This window comes from Ovis aries, chromosome 11, assembly GCF_016772045.2.
Source record: "Ovis aries strain OAR_USU_Benz2616 breed Rambouillet chromosome 11, ARS-UI_Ramb_v3.0, whole genome shotgun sequence".
Lineage (NCBI taxonomy): Eukaryota > Metazoa > Chordata > Mammalia > Artiodactyla > Bovidae > Ovis > Ovis aries.
Genome location: NC_056064.1, coordinates 27,865,784 through 27,887,954, shown reverse-complemented (window position 1 = coordinate 27,887,954; position 22,171 = coordinate 27,865,784). Strand labels below are relative to the sequence as shown.

Sequence of the window (22,171 nt, the reverse complement as noted above, 5' to 3'; positions counted from 1 at the left end):
GTGATCACATAGTTGTGTTGGATGTCAAATCAACCTTGAATTCCTCATATAAATCCCACTTGGAGGTGTTAATGGATCTTACTGGTTTCTATTTTGTTGAGCATTTTTGCATCTATATTCATAAAGGATATTGACTTGAATGTTTTCTTTTTCATCACTTCTACATGCTTTCATAATAAATTCCTATTTTATAATCTGGGGGGAAAGGTATGTTTAAATAAGAATAAACACTACTCCAAAACTTGCCTCCTCCTTATGCTTAGGCTCAGATGAAGGACTACCAGCGTGAGTTAGAAGAAGCTCGTGCATCCCGGGATGAGATTTTTGCTCAATCCAAAGAGAGTGAGAAGAAACTGAAAAGCCTGGAAGCAGAAATCCTTCAGTTGCAGGAGGTTTGTGTGTTTGTTTATTCATCTATTTGCTTAACAAATATTTGCCCTTGGAATTTCTCTAAGACCAGATAAATACATTTCAGTGTTTTTGTAGCCAGTGTAATCTCACTGACCATTTTTAATGTGGTGCTGGACCATCTTACTGCTTCACTTGAGCAAAGTGGTCCCATTTGATATTGTTCTACCTGACTAAAGACAGAGAGGTTGAATAGTGTATTTCTCAAAACTGTTTATAATTTGAGGTGCACTTGGTGCCTCAAGCAAGGTGGCAGCAGCCAGAGGCACTGTCAGACCTCACATCTAAGGAAACTTAGCAGCCAGAGCTTACATGACAATCTGAACTCATTCAGGAACTTGCCTCATCCGAGCGAGCCCGCCGACATGCTGAGCAGGAGAGAGACGAGCTGGCGGACGAGATCGCCAACAGCGCCTCCGGCAAGTGAGTCTCCTGAGCATGTGGGAAGGGGTGGGTGTCTCACTGGTCCTCACAGGCACTAAGTCAGCTACAGGGGTCATCTGGCATTGGGGAGTCAGTGGTTGGTTTGCTCATCTCTGTTCAAAGTCTGGAGAGATGAGCATGAGATGCTGGGCCTCAGCCAACTGGCTGAAGCCCTGCCAGGTCACACCTCCCTGTACCAGTCACGTCCACACAGGTCTGCAGAAAAGGCCTTCAGAACCTATCTGGCCTCCATAGGACTGCACAGCCTTGCAGTGCAGGGCCTCGCTTTCACATTTGTTAGGTCTCTTTCCCTCGACATATGTTTCATTGAAAGTCAGATTTTGGGGGGGGTTTTTACAATTAAAAGTTGCTTTCTCCATTTAAAGGCTGTCCTCAGGATCCATTGTGGTCATTTTCTAGTGTGCCATGAGGAGGAGCTGGCTTTGGATCTTGGTGCACTAGAGAAGCTAGGGAACATCAGAATCTTTTTGCACTTTTAAAGCTGACACTGGCTGTGGAGCAAAGCTGGAGGGCTACACAGCGATCCAGGTGCAAGATAGCGGGGCCTGGCCAGGTGGCAGGCCTGGGGATGGAGAGAAGTGGGCAGCGTGTTTGGAAGCAAAACCAACAGGACCAGGCAGATTGGGGTGGGAGGAGGAGAAAGAGAAAAATTAAGAATGCTTATGGCAGCACAGTGGGTGGAGGAGCCCTGGAGAGTTCTCTGTGCTGAGTGTCGCCGCCTCGGCCGCAGGTCTGCACTGCTGGATGAGAAGCGGCGTCTGGAGGCTCGGATTGCACAGCTAGAGGAGGAGCTGGAGGAGGAGCAGAGCAACATGGAGCTGCTCAACGACCGCTTCCGCAAGACCACACTGCAGGTGGGTCTACCATGTCCCCTCACCCCAGGAGGGACTGTGCCATCCCCTGCACAACTGACCCATCTCCCCTTCAGGTGGACACGCTGAACACTGAGCTGGCGGCCGAGCGCAGCGCTGCCCAAAAGAGCGACAATGCGCGCCAGCAGCTGGAGCGGCAGAACAAGGAGTTGAAGGCCAAGCTCCAGGAGCTAGAGGGCGCTGTCAAGTCCAAGTTCAAGGCCACCATCTCTGCCCTAGAAGCCAAGATTGGGCAACTGGAGGAGCAGCTTGAGCAGGAAGCCAAGTAAGAGGTTTTCAGTGCTATAAGCCAAAAAAAGGTTTTTACAGTATCTCTGTTACAGACCAAGTCCAGGTTTATAGAGATGACACCAATGCCCCTTGTCCTAAGGGAGCTTCGTTGCACAAGGGCACATATAACCAGAGAAGCTGGTGTGAGCCCTCAGGGAACAATGGGCTCACCTGTCAGCTCTTCCCAGGTTCAGCTAAGGGCTAATCATGCTGTGTGTGCCCCATGATTTGCTGGTGCCGTAGTTTACATCTCTGCCCAAGGCTGAGCCCAAGTTCACCGCATCGCATGAAATGCTACAGTGTGTTGGCAGAGAAGAAATGCAATGTAACAAAAAAGACAAGTTTTTTCTCCTTTAGGAAGGGATTGCTCAACAGTTTCCATTCTGGTGTCATAAACCATTCTGAAATTTATTAGGAATTGCACAAAGCAGCTTTTGGGCAGGCATTTACATATATATTAGAATAGAATCTCAGATGGCCAGAGCTGGAGCAGACTTTCAACTTCACCCTATTATTGAGGAGTTTGGGGGCCCAGAAACACAGGGTCTGTTGCCCAGAGTCCTCCCCAGCCTAGCATCTGAAACTTTGTCCCCCTGCTCTCAAATGTAACAGCTAAGGATTTGTTTGTTGTTAGTTGTAATTGACATGACTTGGCCCTTTCAGCTGACTCCATCCTATCCATTTTTGCATAACATTTGTGAAGGAACAAAAGACCCTTTTGTGTTTTCAGTGGAGTTCTCCAAGTAAGTTAACTCTCCTTCCTTCACGTGGGACAGTGGAGGCCTGTCTAGAACATGGTGCCTTGATTCCTAACTGAAGTGGGGGGAGTTGTTTCAGTGTTCAGCTGCTCTAACATCTTAGTAAGTACGTGCTAAGTCGCTTCAGTCATATCTGACTCTTGGCAACCCTATGGACTAGCCTGCTAAGCTCCTGTGTCTGTGGGATTCTCCAGTTAAGAATACTGGAGTGGGTTGCCTTGCCTTCCTCTGGGGAATCTTAGTCAGTGGGAGTGAGCAAGTGAGGTCACTCAGGCGTGTCCGACTCTTTGCGACCCCGTTGGCTGTAGCCCATCAGGCTCCTCTGTCCAGGGGATTCTCCAGGCAAGAATACTGGAGTGGGTTGCCATTTCCTTCTCCAAGTCAGTGGGAAGTAATTTTAAATTGAAACAATAATTAAATTGAGTGTTTTGTTTTCCAGGCTAAAATGTTAGGTGATAAGAGTAACCAACTAAGGTTTTTATTTCCAAAAACTCTACACTCAATGTAAGTGACCTTTGATCTTCAGAAGATCACTAAGGTGATAAATATCCACGCATGAGGGAATAATGCAGGTGTTCTGCCTATCAGCATTAGACTACGTTAAAGGCAATCCACAGTTCGACCAGAAGTTTCTGGACTCTGTTGATCACGATGATACAGGGTCCTGGAAAGCGCTCCAACGTGTGTCATCTTATAGAAAAAAGGACTTAAAATATTTTCATTGCAAGAACTGTGGAAATGAACATGTTGATCATTTTCACAGGGAAAGAGCCGCTGCCAATAAACTAGTTCGTCGTACCGAGAAAAAGCTGAAAGAAATCTTCATGCAGGTTGAAGATGAACGCCGCCATGCTGACCAGTATAAAGAACAGGTAAGGAGAGAAGGCACCTAAAGGGAACATGTCTTTCACCCTGAATGCTGTACAGGAACACAGACAGAAGACCAACCATGTTACTATGTGACTTGCTGACTTAGGAAGAAACTCTAAGTACACATGCTGTTTCTTGTTCCTGCTGGTCACTCCCAAGTGCTGGGGATACAGAGGTGGTTAGGACGTAGCCCTGCCCCACAATACATGTTGAGAAGGGGTGGGCAAGAGCCTTGGGAAGGCTTGTAGTGGGGAGGCCTGAACTGATCTTAATTACCATGTTTCCTTCCCTAGAGTAGACACTGCATGAGTGCAGAGATTTCTGCCTATTTTACCTACCACCTTCTAAATGCCTAGAAAAGTTGTAGTTGGCAGTCATAAGAGTTGACTGATTGGTAAAGACTCTGACGCTGGGAGGGATTGGGGGCAGGAGGAGAAGGGGATGACAGAGGATGAGATGGCTGGATGGCATCACCGACTTAAGTGAACTCTGGGAGTTGGTGATGGACAGGAAGGCCTGGCCTGCTGCAATTCATGGGGTCGCAAAGAGTCGGACACAACTGAATTGAATGTTGGCTGGGTGGAGACGCAGATGCAGGAAGTAGTATGAAGGGAAGAAAAGGCGATGCACGGCACGTGGGACCCAAGTGGTCGTCCTCGTCTGTGTCCAGGCATCTGTTTCCTAAGTGTCAGGACGTGTCAGCTCTGTATTGGCTACAGCCTGGGGGGCTGTGCTCTCGCTCATCTGGGAGACCCGAGGATCCACTGCCTCTAGCCTAGACCCTCCCCTCCCCATCCCAGGACCTAGCAACTCGGAGAGCAGTTCTGGGTGGGTGTGAACTGGACTGGCACAGTGTTGGCCAGTTTCTGTGGCTCAGGAGTGGGCAGGCTAGTGGCAGGCCAAGTTCTGACTTGGTTTTCCAGAGTGGCTTGGTACTTACCGTGTTGAAAGGAGGTGTAAAATGAACACACCATCTCCTGGGGGTGGAGATTATCTGTGTTGCTGGCTCTTCTGTGTTTTGTAGCAATGGCAGTTTCCTTTCATAATTCCATAGATCACTCGTGAAGATGCCATTTTTCTGTAGAAAACTCAGGGATGAAAATTGGTTTTCAATTGTAAAGTTTCCTTTAGCCTAATATGCTGTGTAGACATGGTTGTGCAGAAATGGCAGGGGTGTGCACACACGTGTGGCCAGTGGGGCAGAGGCCTGTGCTGAAACATTCAGGACACAGTGATGTGAATTTGGATTCAGCGGTTTGGTTTGACTTGGTTCCTATAACTTCCTCAAGATGGAGAAGGCCAACGCCAGGATGAAGCAGCTCAAGCGGCAGCTGGAGGAAGCAGAGGAAGAAGCCACACGTGCCAATGCATCTCGGCGCAAACTCCAGCGGGAACTGGACGATGCCACTGAGGCCAACGAGGGCCTGAGCCGCGAGGTCAGCACCCTCAAGAACCGGCTGAGGTGAGTGGCTCCAGACACTGGTTTTCTTGGCCATGTGTGAGGTCCTCCTTAGCATGTACCTGTTCAGGACTCCTGACCGTTGGTGGTCTGGAGAGCGGGGAAACAACAGGCCAGTCAGTCACTGGCTCTGTGTTTACTCATGGCTTGTGTGCCAGCCCTGGAGTCTGTCCATGTCCCTCGTGGGCAGGGACAGCCTCTCCATGGCAGACTTGATGCACCCCAGGAGACAGGGAGCCAAGGCTTCTCCCTAGGACAGCTTAGCACAGGTGTGGCCTGTGGGCTGGAGCCTGTCTGCCCTGCTGCCGTATGCTAAGAGTGGTGTTAACATTGCTAAAGGCTGTAAAAAGACCAGCAGAGACCTTAGGAGGCCCGCAAAGCCTGCACAGAGCATTTCCTCTCCATCTGCGCTTTGGGGAGCACCTGGCCGGGGATGAGCTGGTGGTGCTGTCCTCACTGTGTCTGGGAGGGACAGCAGGGGCCAGCCACCACGGCCCCCAGGACGATGCTCAGCAGGTGGCAGTGGTGGCTAAGCACAGAGCCCTTCTGATCTCCCCACCACCCCAGGGGCTGCATCCTGGGCAGGGAGCTTTGAATCCTCAGGTGGGTGGACGACTTGGCAGCCATGTGCACCTGCTTTCTGTTCCCTCCAGGCGAGGCGGCCCGATCAGCTTCTCCTCCAGCCGATCAGGCCGGCGCCAGCTGCACATTGAGGGCGCATCCCTGGAGCTGTCGGACGACGACACAGAAAGTAAGACCAGTGACATCAATGAGACGCAGCCACCACAGTCCGAGTAAGTCCAAGGAAGCTAGAGGAGGCAATATCGCGGGACATGCAGGAAGTCACCGGCGCCCCCACCTCGGGGCCTCCTGCAGATCTGGGGAACCGGCGAGCTGCGAGACGCCTTCCTGAGAGATCAACTGTGTCTTAAGGCCTCATGGCCTACACACACGTCTCCTGCTTCAGATTTAGGTACAATTGCTCCCCTTTTTATATATATATATATATATACACACACAAAACCTACACATATTAAACAGATCGCCTCATCATTGCATCTATTTTCCATATATCCACCAAGAGACCATTTTATAATACATGTTAAGAGAACCCTTTTTCAAACTAACTCCAGACCCGCTGCCAGTCGCTGGGTCATGGGGCCGCCTAGCGGTTGCCACCCCGTCGCTCTGCATGCTCTGTCGTACGGACAGCTACCTTAGTTCTGTGTTCACGTGGCCCCTGCCTCCGCAGCCATATCAAGTCCCTTAGAACGTTGTGAAACCTAAACTGCACCTGTAGCTCTCATTTCCTTCAGATGAGGATTGACACTATTTCAGTGCGCAAACTGTGAAAGGGGCTTCCGTGAGATGGGGGGTGGGTTGGGGGAAGCAGCATCCATGGGGGTTACAGTGCCCCTCTCCCTCAAGTCGTGGGGTCCCCGCATCTCTTCACGTGAACTGTCTTCGGCCGGAGCTGCTCTGTGCCAGCAGGACAGTGGCCACGACGCAGCTGAGGCCCAGGGGCAGCCATCACAGTGACTTCTAGATGGTCTGCTCCTCGCAGCCACAGGCCCCCCAGAGCAGAAGCTAGGGGGACACCCTTCCTCGCCAGCCAGGCTCTCATGCTGACCTTGCAAATTCAGCCGCTGCTTTGAGCCCAAAATGGGAAGATTGGTTTTGTGTCCGAGACTTGTTCAAGTCTGTCAATGAGGGGGACAGCACCTCGGGAACAGAGGCCACCCGCCTGAATGTTGACATGCCAGTGGATGACTCCTTTTTCATTTTTCCCTCCCCACCCCCTCAGGACAGTGTTACAGTAAACATTAGCATTCTGTTTTGGGTTGATAGTTAATCAAACTGACATTACAGAAAGTGCCTTAGACACTACAGTACTAAGACAATGTTAAATATATTATTTGCCTCTGTAACAATTTAATGTATTAAGTTTTGACTGTGCTTCAGATCATGTACCTCTCTAGTCTAAGTGGTATTATAAACATTCAGTGACAATGAATCAGTGTTAATTATAAATCCTTGATCCTCTGCAACATGCTTGAAAACACAAACCTTTTGGGTTAAAAGCTTTAACATCTGTTGGGAAGAATTTGTCATGTGGGTTTGGAATCTTTGATTTTTCCCCCTTTATGAATTGTATTGGCTGTTGACCACCAGACACCTGACTGCAAATATCTTTTCTTGTATTCCCATATTTCTAGACAATGATTTTTGTAAGACAATAAATTTATTCATTATAGATATTTACGCCTGCTCTGTTTACTTGGAGGAAAAAGCACCCGTGGAGAATAAACAGACCTCAATAAACAAGAATAATCATGTGAATGTGCAATCTGTTTTCTCACCTTCTGTTCTGGTTGGACGCTATGTAGACTTACCGTGCTGATAGCCAGGCTGCTTGTTCTAAGGGCACCGCACGCCCAGAAACTGTCAGGTGACAGGTGAGTTCTCTGGGCGGGCTGGCGGCTGTCCTGCTCTCCCGATGAGCGGTCCAGGACTGTGGGATGAAGCCTCGAGGAGGGTTTGTTTCAGTGTCCAATCAGTGAAGCCCATTACTGGATTAGAGTATTTCAAGAGGCCTGATAAGTTTCAGGCTATTTTCAGACAGGATGCACGTTAAAAATGCTTTTGGGAGGATTCGGTGGTGTGATCCACGGGCAGCTGTGGGCCAGGTAGGATGGGCCAGAGAGAAATCTAGGGGAACACAGTCATGTAGCCATGCTGGTTTGTTTTTTTTTTAATATGCTCAAGTTAGGCTGGTTCCAGTGGTCTGAAGTACATACTGAAGCTGCTTAGCAGTTGCGAGGATATGGAAAATGGGCTAAAGTGTTCCCTTTCTCAAAATTGTCACTACCACAGGAGAAAAGGTGAGTTGCACTTACCCTCTCTCATGTCTTCTCACCCTTGCTTTTGGTATCTCAGTCCAAGGGTTTGTGGAATTCAGAGGCTTTTCTGAAAAAGAATCCTTTCCTTGCTAGCTGGTTTAACTGGTGTTCACGTCATACTGTTTGCCAGCTCAGGAGAAACACGACCTACATGAATAGATTCCAATTCCTGATTCCACAAAGACGCTATCTAGACAGGACCTTTCTTCACTAAACAAACCACTGCTTCATAGTCTGAGGTTGTTCATGAAACGCAACTATAGCTGGGAGCTGGGTTCTGGGCATGTCAAAGACAAAGCAGCTGGCCAGCGCCCAGCCACGGGCATATGGTCCAATGAGAGGGGGGGTTCCAGAATGTGTGGAGAAACCTTAGCCTTTTGTGGAATGCAGTCTAGATGAACTCTCTTAGAATGCAGACATTCTAGAAGACTCTCTTTCTTTAGCAGAGATAACACACCTGTTCCCAGCCTGCCTATCCTAGGCATGCTGACATCAGGAAGACAAGCACCCTTTCTGTCACCAACTTTCCCCCTTCCTGGAAACCTCAACTAAAATGAAATGAGGTAGAAACCAAATTCTTAACCAGCCTTCCCTATGGCTCTCTGTATCACTGACTCATGTCCCTTTCCTCCTGAAGCCAATGTTGCTATGACAACAGACATGTTTATCAAGACAGGAAGAGCCCACAGTTCAGACTCTAGGAACCACCACTTCCTTAAAAAAAATCACAACAGTCCATGAGTTAGAATCTAGAAAGTGGACACGATGGCTCCTCACCCCCTAGTTAGGCAGGCAGGCCTGAGGGAAGCCCATGGCTGAAAGCTGAGGGGAGTCCCCATCCACAGAGGTTTCCCAGTCCCGGCCCCGAGAGCTTTCCCAAATACTGCACGTTTGCTGAAATGCTGCATCTGCGCACCATCAGGACCAACCGGGCAGTCTACTTCCTTATGTAGCCACCATCTTTTGGGAATCTAGCAAATCATGTGAAATGTCTCATACAATCCTTTTCAGAAATGTAGTACGAAACTTACCAGTAAGGGTATATTGACATGATAATACCAGTTTCCCAAGAATGTTAACCCTAATTACACCACCATGTACTGCATGTAGAAAGTATGATTACCGTAATTACAGCATCCATGTACATGCACAAAGTATGATTACCGTAATTACAGCATCCATGTACCACACACACAAAGTATGATTACCATAATTACAGCATCTGTGTACCACATGTACAAGTATGATCATGTCCCCAAGCCTTGAGCCAAGATTACAAACTCACGTTTGATGCATTACAGCACTGAGGCCTGTTTATTTTTTCAAAGAAGGCCAATAATAGATTCCATGCCCACTAACTGGATGTAGTGAAGCTTACTCAAGATGTAATGTGACATAATCGGACTGTTCAACACTGGATCTGACTGGGACATCTGAGCAGAGTGCTGCCTCCGTCAAGGACCATACCATATGGAAGCTGAGATGCTCCTGTTCGCACGTGTGTCAACTCAGGCACCCCACAATCACCTTCAGGAGGTGGCAGCTGTCATGTGGTTGTCACTGCCTGACTCCTGGTGAGGTCATTAAAGCCCAGCACCAGATCTTGTAGTGAGAGTATCAGCAGCTTAGAAGAAAGTTCTGGAGCCAGCAGCGGAGCAGAGCTGCACAGCCAGTGCTCACTGTGCCGCAGAGGATGACATTGCTCAGGAAAACATGGAAAAGGACCCCTTGGGTCAAGACACAATTCAGAACATCGGAATTACAATGTGAAGTCTAGGAGTATGTCTCACATTTTCCTTTCTGTACATGAATTAAATAAGTGTGATATAATGAAAATTTGCATAAAGTCTAGAAGGGCTCTTTAAATAAATACAAAGTCTTGGGGCTTTGCCAACGGCTCAGTGGATAAGAATCCGCCTGCCAATGTAGGAGACGATGGGTTTGATCCCTGATCCAGGAAGATTCCAAATTCTGTGGAGCAGCAAAGCCCCTATTGAAACCTGAGCTCTAGAGCCCATGCTCTGCAACGAGAGAAGCTACTGCAATGAGAAGCCCACGCTCCACTACTGGAGAAAGCCCATGTAGCAACAAAGCACAGCCAAACATAAATTTAAATACAAAGTCTTAATAATAAGCATTTTCATAGTTAGAATTGCACACTTCTACTGCTTTACAAAATAAAGGTATGTCTTATGATTGCTGGCACTTAAGCATCTATGAAATACAGAACTCTCCTCACTAGGCAGTTCTGGGGTGGAACCTAAGGGCATCTGCGTGGTAAAATTTCCCCAAGGAGGCCTCAGCCCAGTCACCTGGCAGGTCCAGGGAGCCCCTGCTTTGTGCTACTTAGATCTCACAACTCCTAGCACATGTCTTCAGTGAAAGAAAATCAGTCTCGTGGCTTCAAAATTTGGGCCACTTAACAGGAAAATTTAGGATCCACAGAGTAAAACTAGTCCATCTTTTCACTTCTGTTTTAGAAAGCTGCAACTGCGTGTTCATCGATTTTGTGTCCTTTTCTTACTGACGCATGGATGCGCATGACTTACAGGTCAGTGGCTCCATGGTCACTTGTCCAGCTGAGCGGTTATCCTAACCACGGCATTCCCCCACCAGCAGACGTTTGTATTAATGCTACTGAGACTGACTTTGTTCTTACTACCACAGACGAGTAGTTACAACTTATCACATTGTTAGATTGATTCAAAACTTACAGAGGGTAATTCAAGCTCTGAGCCTCACATGACATCACTGCTGATGCAGGCATGTGTCAGAAAACCCGCCCAGGCCTGCCAGCCCAGCACCCTTATCCCAGACCTCCGCCTGCAAACCATGATCCGGGCAGGATCTCCCCTATGTTAACAGGGGCAGCAAACTTGAAAACACCCCACAAGTGCACTAGTGAAACATCTGTTCAGCTTCGCTTGGTGAAGACTTCAGAGCTGACAGGAAACATTAACTCTTGTGGGTGCAGGCGGGCAGCAGAGTAAAGTATTACCCCACGTGCAGAACACCAACACCATAAGCTTTATCCTGTTTTCAAATTGGCCTCCTCTTCATGTGGGCTATCTTACATAAGAAGCCTGTTACATTAGTATTACTAGAGACTTTTCCTCCTTAAAATTAAAAAAAGGGGCTTCCCTGGTAGCTCGGTGGTAAACACTCTGCCCGCCAATGGAGGAGACACAAGTTCATTCTCTGATCTGGGAGGATCCCACATGCTGCAGAGCAACTAAGCCCATGTACCACAACTACTGAGCCTGTGCTCTAGAGTGTGGGAGCTGCCACTACTGAGCCACGTGCTACAACTACTGAAGCCTGCACGCCTTAGAGCTCATGCACCACAATAAAGAACAGCCCTGCTCACCAACTAGAGAAAAGTTCATGAGCAGCAACAAAGACCCAGCAAAGCCAAAAATAAATAAAATTATAAAAAAAATTTTTTAAGGGCTACTGTATTTCTTGCCTAGAGAATTCCATGGACAGAGGAGCCTGGTGGGCCTATAGTCCATGGGTCTCAAAAAGTAGGACACGACTGGGCAACTAACACACACACACACATCCCCGTATATCATATTTTTAACAGCCATGGGACCAGTTTTCAGATAAGATGCTCCAAGTCACAGGAACATGATTGCAAAGATGCCACCTGCCTCCACTCTCATTTTTCTTAAAAAAAATCAAGTAACACATTTATATTTTAAAGGCCAAGCTAGTGCCCTCAATTTGCTTCAAATTTTGAGGCAGATTACAGAGAGAAAAACCACCCATGAAGTCAAAAAACACAGAAAAGACTTATCTTAGCATCCTCTGCGCAAACAACGCAGACAACTTACAGCCTGGGCCCATCTCCCTCGGGCCCTGTTCCCACCAGCGGCCAAGCTGGATACTCCCCGGCTACAGGCTGCCTCTGAAGCCACTGCTCCACCCAAGATCATGTCCTCATGTCCCCTTCCCTACAAGTGCCAGCTTCCACCATGGCTCGCAGAAGATGCTAATGGCAGCTCCAGTGCAGCCTGAGAGAAACAAAGCCAACACCAACTGACATGGGGAGGAGGCGTGTGGATGAGCCGTGAGCCACTGTGCTCCTCCTGCCGCCCCCTCAAGCATCATTTCCAAGCACTCAGAACCAGCTCACCTCCTGACACAAGTCAGAGTCAAGACCAGCGAAGCCTCCAGTCTGATGAAGTGGTAAACAGCAGAAAAGGACACTGGGCCCCTTTCCAAACCTGGCTTTCCCATGAACCAGCTGTGTGAGCTCAGGCCAGTCACCTAAACCCTGGGCTTGCTTTCCCTTCTGTAAACTGAGGAAAAACCAGCTCATCCTGCTCCCGGGTCACAGTATACAGCTCTCCCTCGCCTCACTGGTGACCCCACAACCCAGCTCTGGCACCTAGCAGGACGACGAAGTTTCAGGAGCAAGGGATGGGAATGAGTAGTGAGATGAAAATACCTGGAAGCAAGAAGCTGTCCTTGGCCACCGGGAAGCTCACCCCCTCCACGCCCATGCAGGGGCCCGGAGGAGGGCTCATTCCTGAAGGTTTCAGTGAGAGCTGCACACACAGGCAATTCTGCAGCGCTAGGAGGAGGGCCCACTCAGAGGAGATTAGATAGGCAAACAATACACAGATCTTTCAGACCGGGAAGCAAAGGCTCTATGTGAAAGTGTACAAAGCAGCATCGTGAGCCAGATACAAACGGTCACTGACTTACAATGGTCTGACTTACAGATTTTTTGACTCTACCATGATGCAAAAGCAAAACAATCAATAGAAACCACACTGAATTTTAGATTTTCATCTTCTCCCAGGTAGCAATACACGGTGCGATCCTCTCACACAACACTGGCAGGGCATTTCCCAGTCAGCCACATGATAGATATGACGACAGCCATTCTGCACCCAGATGACCATTCCATTTTTCACTTTCAGTACAGTATTCAATCAATTATATACAACAGTCAACACTTATTATCAGGCTTTGTATTAGATGATTTTGCCCAACTGTAGGCTAATTCAAATGTTCTGAGCATGTTTAAGGTAGACAGGGCTAAGCTGTGATGGTCAGGGGGTTAGATGTAGTAAATGCATTTTCAATTTACAATGAATGGATTTATCAGAACACTGTCCCACTTTAAGTGGAGGAAGACCTGGAAAGCTGAAAGAAGCCCAAGGAATCAAGCAGCTTCCTCAGGGGGTCATATGCCAATGGTGCTGCAGTTGTAACAAAACCAGAACTTCAAGGGAGTTCCCACTCCACCCCCACAAAGTGAGCAGGCAGCCTACTCCACCATGCTTTCACGGACCTGGCCTGCGCTCTCCTGGACCCAAAGCAAAAGTGGTGACATCAAAGAACAACACATAGGCACCACTCCCAGCCGTTGCCTGAATAACAACTGACAGAGTTGTCTGGTGGGATGATCCCAGGGGTCCGCAGCTGGGGAGGAACTGAGATGTCGCTGGGGAGCCAGGGACAAGGATTCAAGCTCCAGAACTCATCTTCGCTTTAACTAGAGCAGCTCTGTGTGTTGTGCTTTAGATGTGGGGCTCCTGCATAGAGATGGAGGTCTGACACCTCTGACCTCATCCAGCCCCTTCCATGATGGCCAGGAGAGAAGCTGGGAGACTGCCTGTCAGTGAGAGGCTTGGAGTTCTCAACTCTCAGCCAGCAGGGCTGGGCAGAGCGCACACACACAGACACACACACACACAGACACCCATAGACACACACACAAGAGGGAGCATCTCTTTTGGGTCAGCTTATGACAAAATCTCCAGGAACAACTCAGAGAAGCTATTCCTGCCGGCGAACTGACAGACAGAAGAAAAAAAATTTAATGTATCCTACACCTCAATGTTTATTCACTTAGAAACTGGAATCACTTAGTTTTCATTTACATATAGTTTTAAAATGACAAAAGCAATTCTGTTTATGCTCTTTGTGTAAGCAGAGCTCAGAATCTGACACAGTCGTACAGACCCCCAGAGTTTACTTGTTCCTTAAGTTCCATCAAGGGATGAGGAGAGAAGCCCAGACCCAAGTAACCTCTGATCCCAGAATACCAGCACGTTTTGTAAAAAGCAGCCCAACAAGAGGACTAGTCTCCTGGACCCACTGCAGGTACTCTAGGACTTAGCAAGTCGTCTCCTTCAAAGTCCAGGCCCTTCCTCCCAGAGGTCCACACAGGGCCAGGGCCATTCTCAGGCTACTCCTGGAAATCACAGCTAAGAGCAGAAACCAGAACCCACAGTCATCCTGAGGAATAAATTAGCCACAAGGACGTATTGTACAACACAGGGAATACAGCCTGTATTCTACAGTAACTATTAATGGAATATAACTTAAAAACTGTGAACCACAATACTGTATTATCTGTAATTTGTGTAAAATTGGACCATACTTCAATTTTTAAAAAAAAAAAAGATAAAAATCAGCATGAAGACATCTGCTCAGCACATCAGACACATCACAAGGCCACAAGAATTTTCTATGCCTGGTTCTGTGGCTGCTGTCCATCTTGTGTCCAGTGTCAGAACAGAAGTGAACTTGGAACCTGGCTTCCACTCCGGCTCTTCTCTCGCAAGATGGCAGAAACCCAATAAAGCAACCTCAATCCTTTTTTTTTTTTCTGTGAAATTTATTGTTTCCACATTAAAAGATTTTTTCGAGGGGAAGTATTTTTTTTAACCACATGATGATCCTATACAGCTGCCCGGAGTAGGACACCATCATAAGTCTTTAACATGCCATATGAGTTCTGAATAAATAAAAGCTACAAAGCCCAAGTTATATACAAATATCTTAGGCAATAATGTTTACAAACCTATGTACAATAAAACAAATGTAAACAGTAAATGCAGCATGAGAGTAATCAAAGGATGCACAGGGAGGACCACTTATGGTCAGTCTGCCCCCCGGAGCTGCCACCAGCCGGCCCCTGGAATCAGGCCACGCAACCTGACACAATGGGACAGGCCCTCCGGAGACAAAACAAAAGCGCTCTGAAGATGTCATTTCACTAAAGGACCAGAGAGCTGCCGAGAGGGCGGCCGCCCCCCCTCCCCCAAGTCTGAGGCAGTGGAGGAGGAGACGGCAGGGCCCAGCCCTGAGAGCACCCAGGCCCCAAAGCTCCTGCTATCTCAGACGGGCCTTTGTGGCTGCTCGGGGAGGCAAGTCTACGGAATGATAACTGAGAAAGTAAAACCAGAAGGTGCAGAAAATGCTCCCTAGTTCAGTGGCCTTCCTGACTCTTCACCATCCACAGGCCCAACCTGGGGGGTGGGGGGAACACATGATCATCAGCACTGGAGACGCTTGGCTGAGAGCTCAGGAGACCACAAGTTGACCTGATTTGGGGAAGAACTTCTAGAAGATCTGCAATGTCCTAAACACAACTAAATCCTATCGGTACAGCAGGGTGGGGCTAGGAGATGCTGTGATGAATGGGTACTTCTGCATCCAGTGACCGAGTAATACACGCATGTATCACCTTGTGACCCACAAAAGTGCAATCATGTGAAACCAACGGCACTACGGCGAGAAGAGAAAATAGCCAGTATTGATATCGCGCAGAGTCCTGGGGCCGGACTGGGCCCAGCAGCCGCCACTGCATGCAGCCTGCCCTCTGCCAGCCGTGGGGAGGCGGGCGGAGGGGCACGAGCTGGGCCCAGGCACCGAGGGGTGAGGCGTGGGTGTCCTGGTGCTTGGAGGGGGGCAGGAGCCCCCATCTGGAGGCCGGGCACTCACACACTGAGTGGCAGCATACCCGGTGCTGACGACGGGCGCGAGGAGCCCAGACCAGGAGGAGGAGGAGCTGGGTCAAAGCCGTTTACTGCCCTGTGGGGGTGACCAGAGCGGAGAAGGGAAGGGGAAGAGAAAGAGATTGTCATTTAAAATCACTCGACACACAGCATAATTCATCTGCTCTCTACAAGTATTCCTTTTCCTGGCCCCAAGGAGAATCCTGATGGCCCAAAGGAGAGCACAGCATCGAGCACCCCAGTCCCACAGCAACGGGATGACTCTCTTCTCGGCAACCTCATCACACTGGCCACGGTGGCTGCAGCCCTGACTCACTTCCCAACAGAGCAGGTTAAATGTCTACCAGCAGGGAACCAGCTAAAAAGTGTACAACCCGTGAAATATTACACGGCCTTTAAAAATACATTTCAGAGTTCTTAACAGCATGGGAAATATTCCGAATGCAATTAATGCTAGGTGGAAAAAGCAGCAGGTTACCAAACTGGATATGCTCAACAGTATGAAGAAAAAAATTAATAGCATACGTTCTGGGCTATAACCCCTTATATAGCTAGACACTGCTATCCACAGAGCTAAACCTAGAACGTGTGAGGATGCGGGCACTCATACACACACACTCACATATATCATAAAAGCAAAATTTAACAGTAGTTACTTTTCTTCCCTCTGAGTTGTGGGTAAATTTTATCTACTACTTTGTACTTTTTTGTTTCCCAAATCTCCTACAATGTACATGAATATCTTAAATAAGGGGGAGAAAAATAACTTTTTTAGATGGTTCAGCAAGCAAGCCAGATGGGGATGCTTCTCTGCAGGCTCAGGAGACACCAGCCCCACCCACACAAGTGCCCGCAGCCAGGACCCTGCCCCGCCCCAGCCACCGGGCAGTGCAGCCGCAGGAAGGCGTGAGGGAGAGCGTGCAAGGCCTGGAACCCCTCTCAGGAAGCCACTGCAGCCCTTCCGTACTGAAAAACTTCCTAGGGAAATGGGTCTCATTCACAGCCTGGGAGATGCAGCCAACTGTAAGGGGCCGAACTGCCCCACACATGCCCACCACTGTCCGCACTGGCCTACTCATCTGAGGGGCCCAGGGAGTTGAATATATAGACTCATGGACACAGATTCTCTGAAACAAAACAAAACACAGACACACATTCGCCACCAAGATGACGGTTTCATACACTGCGGAAGTGAGGGTAATCTCATGGAGAAACAGGCATGCAAAGAGACTGGACTAATGACCCTCGACTACTCTGAAGAAACAGTGCACATCTGAAGAAACTAACCTGAGTGTAGGTTTTGAGCTGGAAATCAAGCCTCCCACACAGGCCAAGAGCAATGGGAGGGGCTCTGACAAGGGTTCTCTCTCCCCACCTCAGTGATGCACACTCAGAATTTTCTCTTCTCTCTTTGGGTTGGGGAGGTCTGATCTTTGAGCTTCATCACATTTGAAAACTTGAAATCATCCCTCTCCATCCTGCCAAAACTAAGTGCCTGTCCCTCTTTTCTGGAGACAGAGACTCTATATGCCATTGTTGCACTCGCAGAAGCAGCCATTTGTCTGTCATTTGTTTGCTTGGTCCCCGAGTCCCGATGCCTGCCTCTCCTAGAACCTCAGGGAGAACTAGGCAGCCTCACAAAGAGCTTCAGCCCTGAACACTGACCATCAGATTCCCAGCCTGTCAGAGCATGGCAGCAGGCATGGCTAGACAGCCCCCAAAACTTGGCAGAAGGAAGCACTGCTGGGTACCGAGAAGAACCTAACCCCTGTTCCAAAGGGCGGGCAAAAGCAGCAAATTTGAGGATGGCCCCACATGTAGGTTTAGAACTGAGCTTTCTGCATTTTCAAGCACAATGGACCTTTAAAGAATGTCAAGTTCATCCCCACTGTTATATTGCCAAGGAAATAAAAACAGAAGGTCCACTGTTCACCAAGCTCACCCCGTGAGCCTGTCACTGGGGACCTGGGCTCACAACCTGCCTCCGCATACCCAGGCCAGCATCCTTTCCCAGCCTTCTCCCACCCAAGGACGTCCGAGAAGCTCCACGAGCAACCAACTTGGTGCTCCCAATGCGGGTCAGCTCTAATAGGAAAAATACACAGTGCAATCCAAAATATGAAAAGAAACCAAGAAACTAAGTAAGTAGCTTCCCTGTGTGGCTGGAAATGGGAATTCTGACTCTGAAAGTTGGGTGGAAGAGAGAACAACAATCCAGCAGGGTTCTCACTAAGACTTCTCTGAGTTAAGAAGTAATAAGTAAAAGACCAGAAGGAAGCTGAACCCAGAGGGAGAATTCTCAGTCTAGTGAAGTCCCTTGAGGGAACTGAAAAGTGTGCAATGAGGAAAGGTTTCTGAGAGAAGAAACACCTCCATACTCAACACATTTGGTCTCAGGGAGCAGCCAAAAAGCCGAAGGGAAATGTCCCAGTGGACAACACAGGACCGAACGGAGAAAGAATGGGCAAAGATGGAGATACAGATCTGGAAATCATCTATGTAAAAAGGGTTCCAGAAGCTATGAAATTTCATGATCTTACCATGAAAATCTAGTTTAAGAGTCTGAAAAATAGAAAACCCAGCTAAGACAAGGAATGAAGGTCAGTTGTAAATGGCCAACAGAAGAACTAAAAGAAGGGTTCAGAAGCTGGTCGGGAGGACAATAAAATTAACACAATATAGATAAAGCCTGGGGACTAAATCTGCCAGAGCAAGAACAGTTCACCTGAGAGGGCAGGAGAAAAAAGGAACAGAGGCGCTACAGCTAGTTCAGGAGAGGAGACAGGCCACCTCCAGACCCGTCCATCCAGTTAGAAGGAGAAATGGAAGCCCAGCGTAGCTCCAGTCCTCAGCCCAGGCTCCGCAACTGAAACATACATTCCTCAAAAGGAAGGTAGATTTTACACACACGTCCCCAGCTACCACTCCACTTTCCTGAGGAACACAAGCATGAGCACAGAGGTGAGGCCCCACACAGCAAGAATCCACTATCACCAGTGCTGAGAAAACAGAAGACACGGGTAACAGGAAGCACCCCAGGCCCATGGAGGCAGTCAAATGTGGTCCCAGAGCCTGGCAGTGACCCTGATCCCCACCCCAGACTGCTGGTGTCCCCTCTACAGCACCCTGTACAGGAGTACATCAGCCCATTCACAACCGCCCCGGGACCACTACCAATTGCTTGTTTTTGTTTGCACAGCTGAACTAGAAATAATGTACACAGTCAAACCAAACAAGAACTTGCAAGTTCACTCATGGGCTGGAAGCTGGTTAAAGCAGAGTCAGCCCCATGCAGTTAGTAAACCCGTTTGTTAATGTGAATGCGTCTTCCACCACACACCATGATTAAGAATGAAAGAGCACAGCAAACAAATTCAGTTACCCATGAACAACGTGGGAAATATGACTTTTTCTTGCCTAATAAAAAAAGGAAAAAACATTAAACAGTAATAAAATACTATTTTCACACTATGCCCTAAAATTTGTCTACGCTCACCTACAAACAGCCTGAAAGAAATCACGCTGGCTTACAAAATTAGGGCAGAAGAAACTAAACAAAAGCTATGGAGGAAAAAGAACATTTTTGGGGGAACTCAAGTAGCTGTGCTACCTGTGAACTAGCGTCTTTATGGATGAGTGATGTGAACAGCTGGTACAGGTTGGAGGAAGCAAAGCAACACGGAGAAACAGGCCCAGCGACCCACATTTTAGGAACTGGTGACATCAACACAGACTAGATAAAATCCTGACTCCAAGAAGCCCTCCACTAACCAGAACTTACACTGTAGTTTCAGAACCCATAAAGCAATATATAACAAGAAGGCTTTATGTTTATGTGGTCAAGACTCACCCCATCTGAGGATTCTCTGGGAGGCAAGAGGGCACAGTGCATACATGTACACTCACATACTTGCACACGCATGCAAACCAACTCTCCCAAACAACGTTTCTGTGGGCTCCTAGGAGCGTCAGGAAAACTACAGTTAACAGTGCTACAGACAGACTCCTTAGGAGTGAGAAGGCATGCCAGGCAACTTCTGGAGCCAAAGGTTTTTTCTCCAATGAAAAGCTTCTTCTCATGCTGAAACTGCAACCTACGCTTCTACCAGAACTGGCACTTTTTCTTTCAACCAGTTAGATGCAATAATGGCTTTGGGAGTGGGGATATTTACCCCTTCCTTTTGCAGCAGGTATAAGCCATCATGGTTTTTATCTAGTGGCTAGGTCAGCAGGAAGAAAGGCCAGAGGTAAAAAGCCAGGCAGGTCAGAAAGTAGCCAAAATCAAAGCAAAGGATCAAGGAAGTAAGAACACTGCAAAACCCACATAAGAGTTATCCTCAGGAAGACGGCAACTAGATACACACAACTCAAGCAATAATAGGTTCATATTTGAGTGTGCATATACCATTTGTTTACCATACCAACTCAACACTTAAGAAAAGGCCAGTCCACAAAAAATATTTATTGTTAATAGAGTAAAATTAAAAATCTGTACTATTTAATCAGGTCCTCCACAATCCTAAACACCATCTGTATCTATTTCTATCAAGAAGCATATTTCCAGGTTCAGTTCAGGACATAAAGCCTATCCTACACCTAGGATCTTCAGGGGCTCTGTCACAGTGCCCAGGGCCCCTCCTGGTTTCAGGTGACCCTGAATCCTCTGCCATCTGCCTAGACTGGGTTCCTCTCTGGGCAATCACTGCCCTGGTAAGAAGACAGAATGGTGAGCCTGAACTGATGATATTATGCCTCCTTCGTCATGACTGTTCTAAGGACTATTTTTTCGCAAAGGCATCTGCCAGATCAATCTATTTACAGTTTTGCCTCTTCTTACATCACAAGGGGCCTACGGCCCATAAGAAATAGTCCAGACAGATGAATAACTACTGTTTAGAAGTAGCTATAAGCTCCAGGAAAAATCATTAGGCACTATTTCCAACACTCAGGAAGACTTCCTTAAACTTTCGCTGTATTGTTCTGGGAAAATGCTACTTCTAATGTAAATATATCTACCTTTTTATTTCACACTTTCCATTACAGTATAAAAATGGCACTCCTCAAGGCTGCCTGAAACTCCTAAACCTAAGGAATATTAATTTTATTCCTACCACCACTGGGGAGCCACAATGGTTAGAATAAAACTCTGATTTATATGTTGACATTTTAGAATGGGCTTTTAATGTAATGTGTATAAAGAAAGCCCTGATTTATATATTATTTGAGAATATGCTCCCTAATGAAATACACGTACTTTGAGGTAGAATTCTTGAGGGAGAAAGAGAAACCAGAATACTCCACTCCACAAGAACGAACAACAAAAAGCTTTAAAGAGTGGACTACATATCAAATCAGGTCCCCCACTGGGGGAGAATGGGCGTATGTATATGTATGGTCCAGTCCCTTTGCTGTCCACCTAAAACTATCACAACACTGTTACTCGGCTATAGACCAGTATAAAATAAATTTAAAACAATCAGGTTCTCTACAAATGTACCACCGTCACTGAGGAAAGCAGAAAATACAAATTCCTTTAGGTAACTAGGAAGATTTCTATATTGCTTTCACAGAACAAGGACCTATGGCCCCTCTAACTCAAAGCAGAGACACAGACCACTGGTGCCTCAGCTAACTCCACTGCCAGCCACCTTAAGTCCCAAGGTCAGCATTCCAGACCACAGGCTCTAACCAGTTACCTAGACCAAGGCACACCCATACAACAGTATAACCATGCAGTGTTTTGTGGTTTTTTCCCTTTAATTGAAGCAGAACAATATGTACTGACACGGAAAGCTACTGGCAGTATCAGTCACCATAGGCATGTTGCAAGCAGTATTTAAGGTATCTCATAAGTTTTTAAAAGCAGAGCAGATGCATAAGATGATTTTACGTGCTTAACTGTATAGATGAATACATGAATAACTGTAAAGATGCAAAAATAGTGTGAAAACAGATGACATGTATTTTTACTTTATATATTCTGCACCAAAAATTTTTTTGCATTAATAATGTATTGCTGCTTTAATCTTGTGACAATTTTTTAATTCTCAATTCCCCCCAAAATATCTTCACATCCTACAAAACTTTTTCTGTCCTAAGCTGTACTTGATCCAGTGGTCTTATATTTTTTCTAAAATCTTCAGACAGAAGGTTTGTTGAAGAGTTCATACATAATGTGATCACCATGTTCTCTTCTACTCTTAGCAAATATTTGCCAAGATAGTCTACTATCCTGGAAGCACCTTGAGAAAACACAAAGACCATATCACATTCATCTTTAATCCCTGGCTGCCTTTCAGAGTCTGCTTCCCAGGACAGAAGCTTCAGAGTCAGGGTTCCCAGGGCAACAGACTCCATGGGGACTAGAAGACAATAACAGACTTCACATCCCCTAAGATCTGAATGATAACACTTCATTCAGGTAGATTTA

General features: G+C 47.4%; 2 protein-coding genes across 19 annotated transcripts in view; one reads left to right on the top strand and one right to left on the bottom strand.

Moving 5' to 3' along the window:
* The window catches only part of MYH10 (myosin heavy chain 10), a 155,623-nt gene extending 148,284 nt beyond the window's left edge, over nucleotides 1-7,339 (top strand). For 8 of the 9 annotated variants that reach the window (XM_060394825.1, XM_060394827.1, XM_027974903.3 and 5 more), the window contains 7 exons: nucleotides 264-392; nucleotides 743-831; nucleotides 1,583-1,706; nucleotides 1,781-1,989; nucleotides 3,516-3,624; nucleotides 4,912-5,084; nucleotides 5,735-7,339. In XM_060394825.1, coding sequence (XP_060250808.1) covers nucleotides 264-392; nucleotides 743-831; nucleotides 1,583-1,706; nucleotides 1,781-1,989; nucleotides 3,516-3,624; nucleotides 4,912-5,084; nucleotides 5,735-5,879 — 978 coding nt within the window. In that variant the 3' untranslated portion in view covers nucleotides 5,880-7,339. Of the gene's footprint in view, nucleotides 1-263; nucleotides 393-742; nucleotides 832-1,582; nucleotides 1,707-1,780; nucleotides 1,990-3,515; nucleotides 3,625-4,911; nucleotides 5,089-5,734 lie in introns of those variants that run through there. The other variant, XM_042256666.1, reaches the window with a different exon arrangement.
* A 482-nt stretch (nucleotides 7,340-7,821) lies between these two features.
* The window catches only part of NDEL1 (nudE neurodevelopment protein 1 like 1), a 62,480-nt gene continuing 48,130 nt past the window's right edge, over nucleotides 7,822-22,171 (bottom strand). For 8 of the 10 annotated variants that reach the window (XM_042256671.2, XM_042256673.2, XM_042256672.2 and 5 more), the window contains one exon: nucleotides 7,822-15,817. In XM_042256671.2, coding sequence (XP_042112605.1) covers nucleotides 15,724-15,817 — 94 coding nt within the window. In that variant the 3' untranslated portion in view covers nucleotides 7,822-15,723. Of the gene's footprint in view, nucleotides 15,818-19,123; nucleotides 19,159-22,171 lie in introns of all 10 variants that reach the window. The other 2 variants (XM_042256668.2, XM_027974911.3) reach the window with 1 other exon arrangement.